Source organism: Desmodus rotundus, chromosome 6, assembly GCF_022682495.2.
Source record: "Desmodus rotundus isolate HL8 chromosome 6, HLdesRot8A.1, whole genome shotgun sequence".
Taxonomy (NCBI): Eukaryota; Metazoa; Chordata; class Mammalia; order Chiroptera; family Phyllostomidae; genus Desmodus; species Desmodus rotundus.
In genome coordinates, this window is record NC_071392.1 from 110,325,205 (window position 1) to 110,339,790 (window position 14,586).

Sequence of the window (14,586 nt, forward strand, 5' to 3'; positions counted from 1 at the left end):
AAAACACTTACTTTATGTACTGTAATCGGATCTTTCTGTATCACTTATATTTCCCCATTTACTTTCACAAAATCCTCACAGCTTTTACAGGTGAGAAAATACAGGTCCAGAGAGGTTAATCAGCTCAGCCAAAGTCACAAAGCTTGTGGCAGAAGTGACCCTCTCTGGGACCCTATTTTTCCCCTTCACATCCTATCACTTTGGAGAGAGGAAAGGAGAAGAGAGGAGAAGGAAATGATCTCACCCAACCGGCACTGCCTAGGCGCTGGTGCGGAAGGCGCTCTATGGACCCAGTTCACACTGAGCCTGAGGGTGAAGCAACGGCAAGAGAGGCGTCTTGAAATGAGGCCTCTTTACTCTTTCTCCTGGAGACTTAAGGGCAGCACTGTGATTGCTGACTAACTTGTAATACCCGGTCACAAACGAAGTAGACTTTTTTCTGGGCTCTCCTTTATGTCCTGGTATGAGGAACAATGTAAAGCACTAGCTGCATATTTGAGGGGATGCTGATGCCAAAATTGAGAGCACCCATAAATACGAGAAAGAGCTATTTTACCCTCTTATATGAAGGAGAAGGCAAGCTTGCTCTCAAATCTCACAGCTAGCAAGAGCTTCGCCGAAGAAATCCACTGCCATGTTTTCCTTAATTAATTGGACAGTTTGGGTATGTGAAAGAAAACAGAAAAACATCTGGGGGGCAAATATGAAGCACGTCAGTGAGTTTTCCCGTAGATCAGCCTGGCTGACGGATAATCTCCCCGAACCCTAACGCAGCAGACACTGCAACTCCACGGCGTATCGACGTGCTTCTCAGTTCTGCGCATTGCTTCACCAGGTTCAACTGCTTACTGCCGCCACAACTGCATTGTTCTCTCCCCTTTCCTCGATTCCTAGTTATGTTTCCCATCCCTGCTCTCTGGAAAGTGGGGACAGCGGCAGCAAGCAGCACATTCAACCCCCAGAACTGAATGGTTATGGATAATGGGTGTCTGGCCAGAGGAGAAACAGACAGCTTTTTGTAGCTTGCGAAGTATGCAACTTTATGTTTAGCTGGGGTAAATGAAACTTTATCTGATTGCAGAAGGGTCAAAGCAGTCAAAATACACTCAGCTCAGAAACCCTTGGAAAAATATTTGTATAATGCATAGCTCTGGATATCGCCTAGTAAGAAACATAAATTAGCATTCTGTCTTACTCCCTCAAACCCCTTGGAATCTACCACCTTCACGCCTATTTTTTGAAACTGTGACTAAGTCTGAAACTAAAAACAAATCCTGATAAGGAATTAAAACACTAAAGGTTGCCTGGCCAGAGCAACCCTAGCCTTGGAAATCACGACTGTGTAAGCCTGACGTTTTTTTGTAAGTCACCGGTTACTTCTCACTGTAGGCAGGTCTCCCAAACAATATTCCAGCAGGTCCGACTGAGATAAAGTTCAAGGGCATGATCAGACATCCTTTCCCACTTGACCAGCAAAAAAGGCTACAAGAAGAGAAAATAAAAAAGAGACAGGTGTGGGGGGTTGAAGGAATCTTTCCCTATCTTGTACAATCTGCCAATAGGCTTTCTCAAGAATTCAACTGGAGTTTTTGTACTGAGTAAGAGTTCTGGAAATTTCATATTTTAAAAACAATAATAACCCCCCCACACACTGACACCCACTGAATCCTGATAAGCAATTAAGTTTTGAGTCAACATATAATAATATGGTCATAATGCAAAATTTATGCCGACTGCAACCCATCTTGTAATATTTTATCTTGCACCGTTGCCCCCCAATCCATTGTCTACACAGCTGCCAAGACTGGTCTTTTCTGAACGTTAGGCCTGTGTAACTACTCCCTTGCTTTATGCTCCTCCGATTACTCTGCTTCCCGCTGGCCATTCCACTCACACTTACCACCAAGGCCTGCAAAGCCCAGAGGGGTCTGGCTCTGACTGTATGCTCTCCCCCCACCCCAGCTGTACTCTCACAGGACGGGCCTTTTTCCTGTTCCTTGAATATGTCAAGCTCACGCCTGCCTTAGGTCCTTTACACTTGTCCTATGCTGCCCTTGGTCATGCTGAACGTCTAGTTTCTTCTTGTCACTCAGAACGCAGGCCTTTCCCGACTATCTAATCCAGGGGTGTCAAACTCATTCTCCCTAGGGGCCACATCAGCCTCCCCGTTGCCTTCAAAGGGCCGAAATAACTTTAGGACTGTATAAATGTAACTACTCCTTAGCTGTTAAGGAGCTGAAATTACACTTGGCCCTTGAAGGCAACCACGAGGCTTATGTGGACCCCGGTGAAAATGAGTTTGACACCCCCAATCTAATTCAATGTGATTTCCCAGTCACTCTACAACACGTCACTCTATTTTAATTCTCTAAGCAACCGAGAATCACTACCTGTTTATTGTTTATTTACTCTTTCTCTCTGCACAAGAATATGAGCTCCACAAAAGCAGACTTTGTCGGTCTTGCTCACTGCCATATACCCAGTTCCTAGAATAGAGAATACATCCAGCCCTCAATAAACACTGAGTGAATGAATGAACAAGTGAATTCTGCTTGAGAGCAAATACAAATGAAGGTGAGGATGTTAACAGAAATGGAAAGGGACAAAAGTGATAGGTTCCAGAAATTTATATAATAAGTGCCTCTAGAGCAACTGAAAACCTGCCAACCTGAGCAGCACAATGCATCACCAACCAGCCCAAGCCAAATCAACACAAGATGTCAGAGTTTAACATTTAAGCAGGGTTCACTGAGAATAAGAATGGGAACAGAGAGCAGTCCCCTGGCTCTCTACATCAAAGCCACTTCCATTAAACTTCTTCTAGCAAATGGTGGCTCCCAGCCACCCTGCCCAGCCTCACAGGTGTCCACAGCTCCTCCTCCTCTGGCTGCGACCTCTCCATCCACCCTCACACTAAAGCCCCCCCTACAGAGGCCAGTGCCTGCAGCTCTGCAGCCCCTCCTCACTCTTCCCCATCAGAAGTGACCGCTCCCTCCTCACTTCCACGGAGGCTTGAATCTCTCACAGCCGTTCTTAATATTCTGCCTCACTATTCATCCTTTTTAGAAAACTAAACCTCTCTCTTCCCATGTCTTATTTAGGCCCACCACTTTCAGAAGATTTTTGAAAGTATTTGTTCAAAATGTTTTTTGAATATCTGCTAAAATGAAAAAAATATTTGTTGAACTCAACAAACATTCACAAATATTTCACTTTGTGTAGACACTGATGTTTACGAAGCACTTATTATGTGCCTTTGGGAAGTAGGCATAGAAACTTCATGAAGATAACAGTCAACTTTTTATTGGGTGTTTCTGCTATGCCAGGCTCTGTTCTAAAAACACATTAAATACTTCATTTACTCTTCACTTCAGCCTCATGCAATAGGCATTACTACCATTTATCCCTAATTTACAGAAGAAGAAAGTGAGTACAGAGAGGTTAGGTAACTTTCCCAAGGACACACAGCTGGTAAGTGACAGAGCTGCCACTCCCCTGATAGGGACCACAAGGCAGGAAAGACAAACTTACAGATGTCTGTAAGCTAACGTGACAAGTGCCAGGATGTACAAGGTGCTAGGGGAACACAAATCCTGCTGAGGTGATGAGTCTGAAAAAAACTCAGAAGGCAAGGGATACGGTTTAAGTTTAAAGGATGATCAGGAGCATTCCCAGTGGCCCAGGAGAAGCAAGGCTTACTGAGCTGAGGCAGATGTGAACGAAGGCCTGGAGTTGCCAAGCACATGGTCAAGTTTCAGGACTAGTAAGTAGAAAAATGACTGTAATCTACTCATGACTCTCAAGAAGTCCAAAGTCTTTTTTAAAGAGGTATGCCAGAGAATTGCCAACAAAACAAATACGCTTGCATTTACTACTCTTCAGAAAAGAGTCTGTTTTCCAGGCTACCAAGTCAACTTGTTACAAAGCACAAATATTCACATTTTGCATAAGTCATAGCAGTGGACGTGTACCAAATTTTAAACTGCAAAGATGCCTGCGAATGCCAGAATAGCACTCTCTCCCCACAGATGTGCGCGTCTATTGCTTAGGACTTCCAACTGGGAAAAGACCAAGGCAATAACCGCAAACTGCACACCACAATAAATTCTGCTGCATGCCCTCTAGCCTCTGCTCAGGCAATTCCAGGCCTCTGATATTGGCCCCAAATTAAAACTATGAAGACAACTCAACCCTTGTAATATGAGAATACTTATCAAACTTCGTCCTGAATGCAGCACAAGGGGAGGAAAAAAAATAAATGGAAGACCACCCACTAGTTCTGCTCTCTTCACTGATGGCTTCCGACTGGCTGCAGACAGGCAAATAGTATATGGGTGTCTAGGAATGTTCAACTGTTCGTGATTCACACCAGCCCCACCAATATAAAGCTATAAAAGTCAAAATCTTTATAATAATAAAAAAAAACAACTAAACAAACAAACAGAAAACCCTATGTAGCCGCTACATAATGGCTCCCCAGTCTGAGGATGAACTGTTTCTTTCCAAACAAACAATAAAATCTTCAAGATCCAATGTTTGTTGGAGGGCCTGGCAACAAAGAAAACACAGAGGGGGCTTTTGTGTGAACTGCTGTTTCTGAGTATGTTTTACAGGCAGCAGACAGGCTAGCTGTTCTCTCTCACCTCCTCTATCCACACAGGCAAAGGATGGTAATTAAAATCAGCCCAGGGACCAAGCAGAAAGGCTCATTTGGGGCCACCGTAATTAAACCTCAGGAAGGTAAGACTGCACAAGTGACACCGTGGAAACACAGTGAGGGAGCAAGTGCCACCGCCTTCCTTCAGCTGTTCCTCAGAAGGACTCCCCACATCATCATCTTCTTTCTGCACAGTGGTTCAGAGGATAAATAAAGGTCCCGAGTTCTACAAACGTGGACGTTTGCTTTAGGAAGAAAAAAAAATGGCGATAAAAATTTTCATCATATTCAGCCACAAATGGCCTCCAGTCTCACTCTCTGTGAGGGGGTTTTTCATATCCAGTGGGGTCACAACGCCTTCACTTACAGCGAATGCCAAGCAGCAAGCATGCCACATGGGAAATGTCTAGTGTCAGGAACCTTGAGAGAGAAAGGGTGAGGAGGGGGTGGGCAGTGTAGCATTGGGGTCTCAGTTACTTGGGACCCCAGTCCCAGCCATTCTGATTCAGGTCTTGGACGGGGCCAGAAGGCAGCCTAACGAGCACTCCGGATGATACCGGCACAAGTGGCTGTGAAGACCTATGATAAACTCTGCAAACTGCATCATAACCGGTACTTCCTTTCACTCCGGACAGCAAAGACCAGACAACAGAAAGAAGAAAATCAGCAGAGCCTTGAGGGTGACAGCTTGGTAGGTGGATAACCTCTGTAGGGCCTATCGGAGTTAAGAGGCTGGGCTAGACTCACTCCTGCCACTGGCCAGCTGTGGTACCTTTTCAGCCTTTAAGGCCTCTCTGATCAGATGAGAGAGGGAAACCGCTGTGGGAGACAGGACTGTGGTGGGGGTCAGAATATGCAGGCTGTAATCTCAGCTGTTACAGGGATTGGCTGAGTGACTCACTGGAACCCTTTACTTTTGCATCGGGGTTCCTCTTGTGTAAAGTGAGGTGATGGGACTATAGGTTCACCCTACATAGGAACTCCTTTGGATTGGCTGCTGCCTGGAACAACAGCTGAGGAAGATTCCGAGGCCTTGCCAAGGCTCCGCTTGCAAGGCTCTGAATGCCAAAATCAAGTGGCCCTGTCTTCCACAGGCAGGGCTGCCACTCCAGCCTGGATGAGCTAGAAGGCTTGTTCTTATTTTTAACACTCTCCGACTCCCCGTCTGTGGAATAAGTAGTAATGACACTTGTCTTCACTAGCATTTGGAATTATAAAGGCCAGAAGAGAAAAGAAACATCTGTGAAAACTCTCTGTAAAAAGGTCAGAAGCAACACAGTCGAGTGTAGAGAAAAGGAACATGGAGTCAAGGAGAACACAGGTTCAAATGCCAGTTGTGTGATGACGGGCAAGTTATTTTGTCTCCCTGTGCTCAGCTTCATAGCCGTGCGTGGGAACAACGGCGATGACGCCCATCTGCGAGGATATGGTGAGGATTGCATAAAGTGATACTTAATAAACGCCAGGCCTCTATCACCCCTTCCCTATCATAGTTCCAAAGAACAAAGTGCCCGCAGGTTGCATTTCTACTTTCTTACTCTCCTCACTCAGCCCAGCCTCGTCACAGAGCTCTACCTGATCCCCAGGTGGTGCCACTCACAGAGACAGTGGTGGTGATGATGTCACACAAGCCTGCAAAGTCCGGGAGGGATGTGCAACTTACCAGAGCATCGATGAGCACTTCTGCTCCCTCTTCACTCTCATGGAGGGTGTCTATGTCTGTTAATTCCTGCAGCAAATCAACCACAGCTATGGACACATGTGAAAAATGTTAAGGGTATCACATACACACTGAAACCCTACTGACATTTTATTAAAATATTTGGTTCCCTCCCGTTTCCCTGTCAATCACTTCATCACTGTTTACATTTAATACACTCTGGTTTTATTAACATCTCTTCAACAAGGTTCTACTCACAGAAGGTGTTCAATAAATATTGTTAACTGACTTAGTTTCTTTCTTTATGCTGCCTTTCTGGCAAATTACTCCATAGGTTAACTGTATTTTTATAAATTTCAAAACTTCAAATGTAATCCCTCAGGAGGTTGCTTTTCCAGCAGGAAATAAGCCAATACTCTTAGCCTATCTCATAATTTAAATTACTGGAACTTAGTATAACCTTAACTGCTTTGTACAGTTCCCCTTCAAAGGCAACAATGACTTCTAAGATGAAATGGCTGGTATTCACCAAGGAGTTTTCAGAGACCAAGGCATGGCAAAATGGATTTAAAATGGAGAAGGCAGGCCCTGGCTGGGTGGCTCCGCTGGTTGCAGCGCTGTCCCATGCAGCAAAAAAAAAGGGTGCAGTCCCGATCCCCCGTCAGGGCACACACCTACGTTGTGGGTTCAGTCCCCAGTCGGGGCCGTACAAGAGGCAACCGATCTCTATGTCTCTCTCTTACACTGGTGTTTCCCTCTCTCCATCTTCCCCTCTCTCTGAAATCCATACACATATCCTCGGGTGAGGATTAAAAAAAAAACGTAGAGGAAAAGATTTACACTGGGCTCCCCTCCCCTCGAGCACCATGATGCTTTGGACATCAAAGAAATGTAAATAATGGGAATTAAACATCTGGGAAAGTTAGAGAGAAAGATGGACCTATAACTGAAAGAAAACATGAAGCGGAGAAAAAAGATGTTTGGAAACTGGAAGCCAGAACTAAACTAAGGTTTCCCTTCCCTCACCTTGGAGACACACACACACACACACACACACACACACACTCTTCACCACCCTGCGTTTACTGAGAGCCTATGATGAACACTGCACTGTGACAGTGACAAAGCCTCATCCACTCTTCATTCTGGGCCTCAGTTGCCTCGTCGTAAAATGAGGACATTAGATAATCAGAGACGTTTAAAAAAATTACACCCCACAGGCAATTACTAACATGTTAGCAAATGAAGAATACAGAAACAAACTGCAGCTGTCCTGGAAAAGGAGCAATCAACTTGAACTGGGAAATCAAGGATGATTTGTTAAAAGGGCTAAGACAACTGGCAACGGAAAAGATGAGGGCAGGTAGGCTAGAAAGCAAAACAACAGGAATAAAAGCAGAGATTAGAATGTACAAAGGCATATAAACAGGAGAAGAAAGGGGATAGGAGGGGAGAGAGAAAATTCTAACGGTAACTACATAAAATAACAGTATTCTGAAAGAATACCTAACAGCTGTGTGCAGGCTGCAGCAAAGCATGGGGAGTGGTGGGGGTGGGCAACAGGAGGCGGGATCAGCGGGCAGTTGGTGCTGAGGCCCAGGCTTGGAGGAGGGAGATCTTTAGCTCACAAGAGTCCAAAAGTGAGACAGCAAGGGCAAAATCAGAGCAGTTTCACTAGAACTGGAAAGAAAAAATAACTAAAATGAAAGATACAGGGCATATTAACAAGAATGACAGAACTTGCTATCAACTGATATTCCAGGTATTTTATGAACATCTTTTGCTGGAATAAAAACTCTCTGGAGGTTGAGAAGCTGACCATCATGAATAAGTAATTAAGCTTCCTGCGTCACATCCTTTCACTCTTTAAAGCCATATTTGCCCAAAACATAGGAGTTAACGTCATGTGTACAAAGAGCTTAAAGGTCTTTGGGCAAAACTCCTCCATGCTTATAACCTTTATTAACAAAGTAACTAGAAAGCTTGTTGACACATACACACAAATAAAATGTATCATACTTGACACTTGAAATATAGTGAACCAAAATACATCAACTGTTTGAATTCACTAAAACAAAACAAAACAAAACAAAAGGCTACCACCCTCGCCCCTGGAAGCCCTAACTAGCAGGAATTAGTAGTTCTCCCTCCCTAAAGACTGTAGGAGTCACCGTCACAACAACCACCGTTTTTCAAAGTCATCGTTATGCCAAGCACTGTGCAACTCAACTCTCACAAGAGCGTTAAGTGTGACCCCGTTTTACGGATAAGAAAGCTAAAGCTCAGAGTGGTTAAGTAACTTACCTAAAGATCACTGCAATTGCAAGGAAAAATGTTAGGCCCATCTGATCCTAAAAACAATACCTTTGCCCCTTAGCTTCACATTAATGCACGGGGGAATGTATACCAGGCTTAAATAGGGCCACATTCAAGTACATTCCAGCTTTTGACCCTACTGTAATCACAGAGAAAAGAACTGTCATGTATTTCCACCATAAATTATTAAAGTCCAAGGAAAAAGAAAAAAATGCTGACAACTCCCCTTCCTTCCCCTAGCACATTTATTCTCTTGAAAAGTTCTCACATAGCTCTTCTTATCTACTCACATGCTTATTTTCCATGGCTGACATTTCACCTGCCCATCTATCCACCCTTCCACTCACCCATCCGTCCGTCCACTACCGAGTCAGCTGTCTACAGGGCCAGGATGTGAATCGGGCATGCAGTAAGTACTATCATTACATCCTTCGAATAACACCATGCATGGCTAAGGACTTTCTAACTAGTATGTGATGATTACTAATTAATTCAACAATAGCCTCAAAAGACAGGTGGGATCTATGTAGATTAAGGAACAGATGAGAATCAGAGCACACTCGTAGACAGGGGTCATGTCACGCTCATCTCTGCTTCACATCTTTAGTGAGCCAACCCATCCCAAATCACCACTAGCCACGGAATATCGCTGAAGGCCCTTTACTTCCTCACAGCGTAGACTCCTCGTTTGTAAAACGGTGGTAAGGGTCTCCGCCCAGCCTGTCTCACTGAGGAATAAATGAGGGCATGTATGTCGAAGGCCACGTAAGTCAAAGTACTGAGAAAATATGAAAAGCACTGTAATAAAGACTTGTTAGCCAAGTCTTCCCACAGAATGGCCAAAGTCCTCTAAAACCCGAATTTCAGCCAACGAACGCATGGTCCTCCCTTTCTGGGTCGGTGAGAGGCTAGGAGATCTGATTTCTCATCTCGGCTATGCTGCAGACATTCAGCTTAATCAAGTCCTTCTTCAGCCTCTACAGTCTTATGGGCCCGTTATCGTATTTCCCTCTGCTTAGTCTTCAACCATGCTCACAAATGTGTCACATTAGACCTAGGAACTTTCTTTTAAAAAAGGAAAAAAATTGGCAGTGGCTGTGGTTTTATATAGAAAAAGGATACATGTCTAACTTTTACCAAGCAAAGCCTCGTCTCATAATGTTCCAGTGTATATCTCCTTGTCTACTCTCCTGCCTCAGTTAAGAAGTCAAATAAGAAATCAGTTACCAGCTCCCAGATCTGGCAAACATCTCATCAATCCTACCACTGATTTTAAATAAATTCCCAACTTCCACCAACTAGCATTTCAGCGAGGCAGTAATGAGTCCATAATTGTAATAATCAATTCCTGGGTAATATAATGCGACCCAGAAGACAGAGGTCATTTGGAGACCAGAAAGAGGAGTAAGAACGGAAACTAAAGATACAGATGCGCTCTCGATCATGATGAGAAAATTCAGCAAGGTCTGCCACCCACCCAGCATTTCTCCACAAGCAGACTCTGGGCATGGGTGATAGGTTTTTCCACTGTAGTTACAATTTCATTTCACAAGGTAAAAGGCTCTCCAGTCCAAGTATAATAGAAAAACAGAGAGCCTGTCTTCTGTGAATTACTAAAACACAGTTTTTGATAGCCTATTTTGTCATGTCGAGTAGAAGGGCCACCCACTCACTCCCCCTGTACCTGTCCACTGCTGGGGCAATAAGCTAGTATAATAGGAAGTGAAGCTGAAATAACCCGCTGGGCACAGAGCGCTCTGTAACACAATGGCTCTTGGAAAACAGGGGATGTCTACATCTGTTTTTTTGGCTCCAGATATATGCTTCTGGGCCTGATCCCATGTAGAGTCCTGGTACAGAAACTGAACGTTAGTCTTATTAATCTCCCGTGAGATACGTCCATAAGGAATTGTTTTTAAAGATAAACAGGAACAAGACATAGTAGAACAGGTGGCTTTTTTAAAAGTCATTTTTAATAGGCTTCCTTAAGTAAAACGAACCAGTATAAATTCAGAATATATAACTGATTTAATGGGACAAACAGGGGCTTTCTAAAAAATCTTTATTCTTTTATTCATTGAATAGGATAGTGATTAGATACAGCTCAACTAAAGCAGATGAATTTCAAAACACAGACAAAATGGTCTTTGTCTCCTTTTGAAACATCTGGCAGAGCTACCGAGAATGAACCTGGACTCATAATTTTATCACACTCCTAATTCAAATTAGTATGAGGGAGAAAATACACTCATGTAACATTTATTAAGTACCTAGTAAATGCTAGTGGGCACTATTATGCCACAGAGAAATGTCCAAAGCAGGCTACAACCACCCTGCTTTGGGACAGAGAATTCACCTAAAACTCATAAATGAAATAAAAATTACATTAAGAGGTCCTTTTCCTAGATTGCCACTTTGGCACTTTTTACCTAATCTGACTTTTTTTGGAGCATGTTTAAATGGCTCCAAAAAACTGGGTGGTTTATTGGTACAGATTATCTGGGAAGTTACACTAACAATGAGAAAAAGAAGTAACTTTTTTTCAATGTAGCTTTGATTCTGAATATATCAAGATGAGACTGGCTCCTAGCAAAACAACAGCTCAAGAAACACAAGTCTTGTTAGCCAGCACTTACAGGAGAGCACTGGAGCAACAGCCAACCTCCCTCCCAGTCCAATTAGAAGACAGCCCCGAGGAGGCATAAACCTCTCCCAGCCCTAGTCCTGCTCATTAACACTGGGGCTCTAACACGAGGCACCCTGACTACCGTAGCCACCCTCTGGAACAACACGGTGAGTCCCAGTCAGTTTGTTGTCCTTTAGCATTCTCAGGCCCAAACTGCTCAAGTTCAATGGATCCCTGCTAGTCTAAAAAAAAACTGCTCCGTATTTTCCAATTCCTACAGTAATATTTCACAAAATCCAAGAGGACAACTTTGCAAGCCTATGGGCTTTCTGGAGTCTGAGAAAACTAAGCAATGATTTCGAAAAGAATTCCCGACGGATCAGAGCTGTCCCATCGGCACCAAGGATCGACTTGGTACTGACAATCTTCTCCCTCCCCGCATACTAATGCACTGCACTGATGCCTTAGTTAATATTGACAATGAGACCTCTGATCACAATCGGATGGAGAAAGCAGGCTTTGAATAAATTGGGCTTAGATTACTGTATATTTTTTAATAAAAGAATAGGGCATTTAGCTGCGAACCAGTAGTTGTGATTTTTTAAAAAATGGGCCTGATATCCAATAAGTATATAGTGACTACATGAGCAGCCAGTAAGAGCATGTCGGCTTCCAGTAAGTGAGGAAGGGCAACTTCCATTGCCAAGGTGGAGACCATGAAAATAAACTTGAAAAGCACTCTAATCTCCACATCTATCAAAAGCTTACCCATCTCCAATATCCAATTCCCTAACTACCCCCAAGCCGGAGATGACCCACACCTTCTCAGAATTCCAACTGCATTTCCTAAACATAATACTCCACAGGCACTTACCCCCTCGCACACTAACCTGAATGTTTCTGCTACAACTGGAGTTACTATTTCTTGTTTCCCTAAAAGAATCCAACAGAGCTAATCATACTAAGGAAGAGCCCATTAAATGCCATGATCTACCACAAGAACTTTATAAAGGATTCCACTGACTTGTCACTCAAATTGAGAACAAAGCAAAGATACTCATGGATTTGGTACCTTGGAGATTTTGGGTGGGGCGGGGGGTGGTATCAGAAAGGGTACTCAACAGCCATCTGGGGTTTTATCTTCTCCTTGTTCCCTCAAATTGAGTAAATCTGGCTCAAACCAGGCCACAAAAACTGTTGTTTAGCAATACCTTGTTTCAAAAAGCTGTATTTCTACAAGGTAGCAGCTGCTGGACCCCACCTTGTACTCTCTCCTAAGGCATTCGGAAGGACTCTTCAATGCTCTGTGAGGGTTGTGCCCCGCCCCCTCCTCCCCACACCCCAGAGGTGCTCTTCACAGACCAGAATTCCACTCTGCAGCCAGCGGATGGCTGGGCTCCAGCCTCTCAAGGGGGGAGCCGAGCACAGAAGCGCTGACAAGCCCTCACCAGCAGTGATGCGGAGTGCCAGGATAAACTCTGAGGCTGCTTCTCACGGTTGAAAGGACAAGGCACAAGCTGTTTTCTCACATCCACTGCCTCTTAAGGTTACAACAAACCAGCCTCTGATCCAATTAAAATCCCTACAGTTCATGTTTTCTCGGAGAAGGACAAAGCAAAGATGACCTGTGCTTACTGGGAACATAACCAGCCATGTATGGTCTTGGGTGATAAATGAAGAGTTAAAAAAGATCAAAAATTTAAATCATGACTGCCACAGAATTGTTTATTCTTGGTAAGGTGTTTCAGGCGGTTACGGCTGTACAACAGTAAATTGTTAAACAACCGCTTCCCGGAGAAAAGTGTCAATTACAGATCACAGACAGGAAACAAAGCGCAGCGCTGCGGAGACCCACACGCCAGCCGCGAGAGGGTCCGTTCGATGCGAGGCAAGAGGGCCTGCCCTTTCCTGAAGCCACTTGCAAGAAAAATTATACTTTGAGGAGGATGACATTTACCTTAATTGCTGCATCTAATTAAAATTAGGTAATTAAAAAAAATTTTCAAATGAACTTTAAATTTGATGTAGGACATAATTAAAAATCAGATTTAAAAATAATATCATTAGGGCACTATCGTGAAGGTTGGCATACAAGGGGGGAGAAACAGTTTGGCTCTCAGAAAACGGGAGGGAATGGCAGTCTGTCAAAGTTATTATAGGGGGACTTATTTTTTCCCTTTTAAAGACCAGGACTTAACAACTCGCAACAGCTGTGCCCTTGCCGATGGGAGCAGCACCTCCCATGTCAGGCTTCTCCTCAGCAGGAACCAGGCTGGTGGATCAGCAAAGCGTCTGCTTCTTAGGAAAGCGGCTATTATTATCTCGAGTTAGCAGGAATAGAAAATGTATGAGAGCTGTGTTTCCGGAAACAAAACAGGTGATTTCTGTGCTAATACACAAGGTGATGACGGACTGACCGCAACTCTGTCAGGGACTAGTAGATCCTAGGGAGAAGACTCGGGGTGCACTGTGAAGCACAAAGGACTGGAAATCGGGGACCTTGAGTGCCAGCCTCAACCTCAACAGTCAGCTCTCCACCATGGGGATCTCAGACTGTCACTAAATAAATAAATAAGTCAGCACTGGGCTAAGCCATCTCTCAGGTCTGCTCAGATTCTAAAAGTCTACCACTCTGTGTAGGTGAACTGAAATGGTAAGTAACAACTAGAGATCTGTTACTAACTCTGTAAGGAGCAGCGAGCACCTTGAATAGAGCTAATCATGTAGATGCCCAATGTACATGTTTATGGACTGATGCTGTCCCGATACAGCCTAGGGTTCCTCAGGGTCTAACCCAGTGCCTGATATGTAATGAGTACTCACAGCATGTCTACTGAATGCATTCATAAGACCCCGTACTGAGCTCACCCAGAAACAAGCTAACAGACTAGGGTTCTTACACAACCCAGCACTCTGCAGCGACCCCCGGGGACCACTCATCAATCTAGGGACTGACACAGCGATTCTGAACACTGGCTAACATCACATGAAATACCAGAAATGGCTTACGATCACCCTTCAGGAAATTATGAAAATTATTCACGGATTTATTTCTATGAGAATCACCAGGCAGGAAACAACCTAGCCAGACATGCTCTCAGCAGAGAGGTCACCAGAAAGACGGGAATAACATGAAGCAGCGGCAGATTCCCCACAAATACCACTTGGTTGACTGACTATACTTATCTCTTACCTTCGAAACTCTGGATTTTGATGGAGCGCTTATTGGAAGAAAATTTCCTTTAATGAACACAGGCCTATCAAAACCCTTTCGCACTAAAGTAGTTGCACATCAGATGGCAAAGCATGAAATGGTTTTCAAAGCCA

The 14,586-nt window shown here is 44.0% G+C and overlaps 1 protein-coding gene across 1 annotated transcript in view; it reads right to left on the minus strand.

Annotated features, from left to right (window-relative positions):
* The window catches only part of CTNNBL1 (catenin beta like 1), a 152,711-nt gene that overhangs the window by 90,182 nt on the left and 47,943 nt on the right, over positions 1-14,586 (minus strand). Inside the window, exon 5 of the mRNA XM_053926674.2 lies at positions 6,321-6,416. Within this exon, the coding sequence (XP_053782649.1) occupies positions 6,321-6,416 (96 nt within the window). The remainder of the gene's footprint in view (positions 1-6,320; positions 6,417-14,586) is intronic.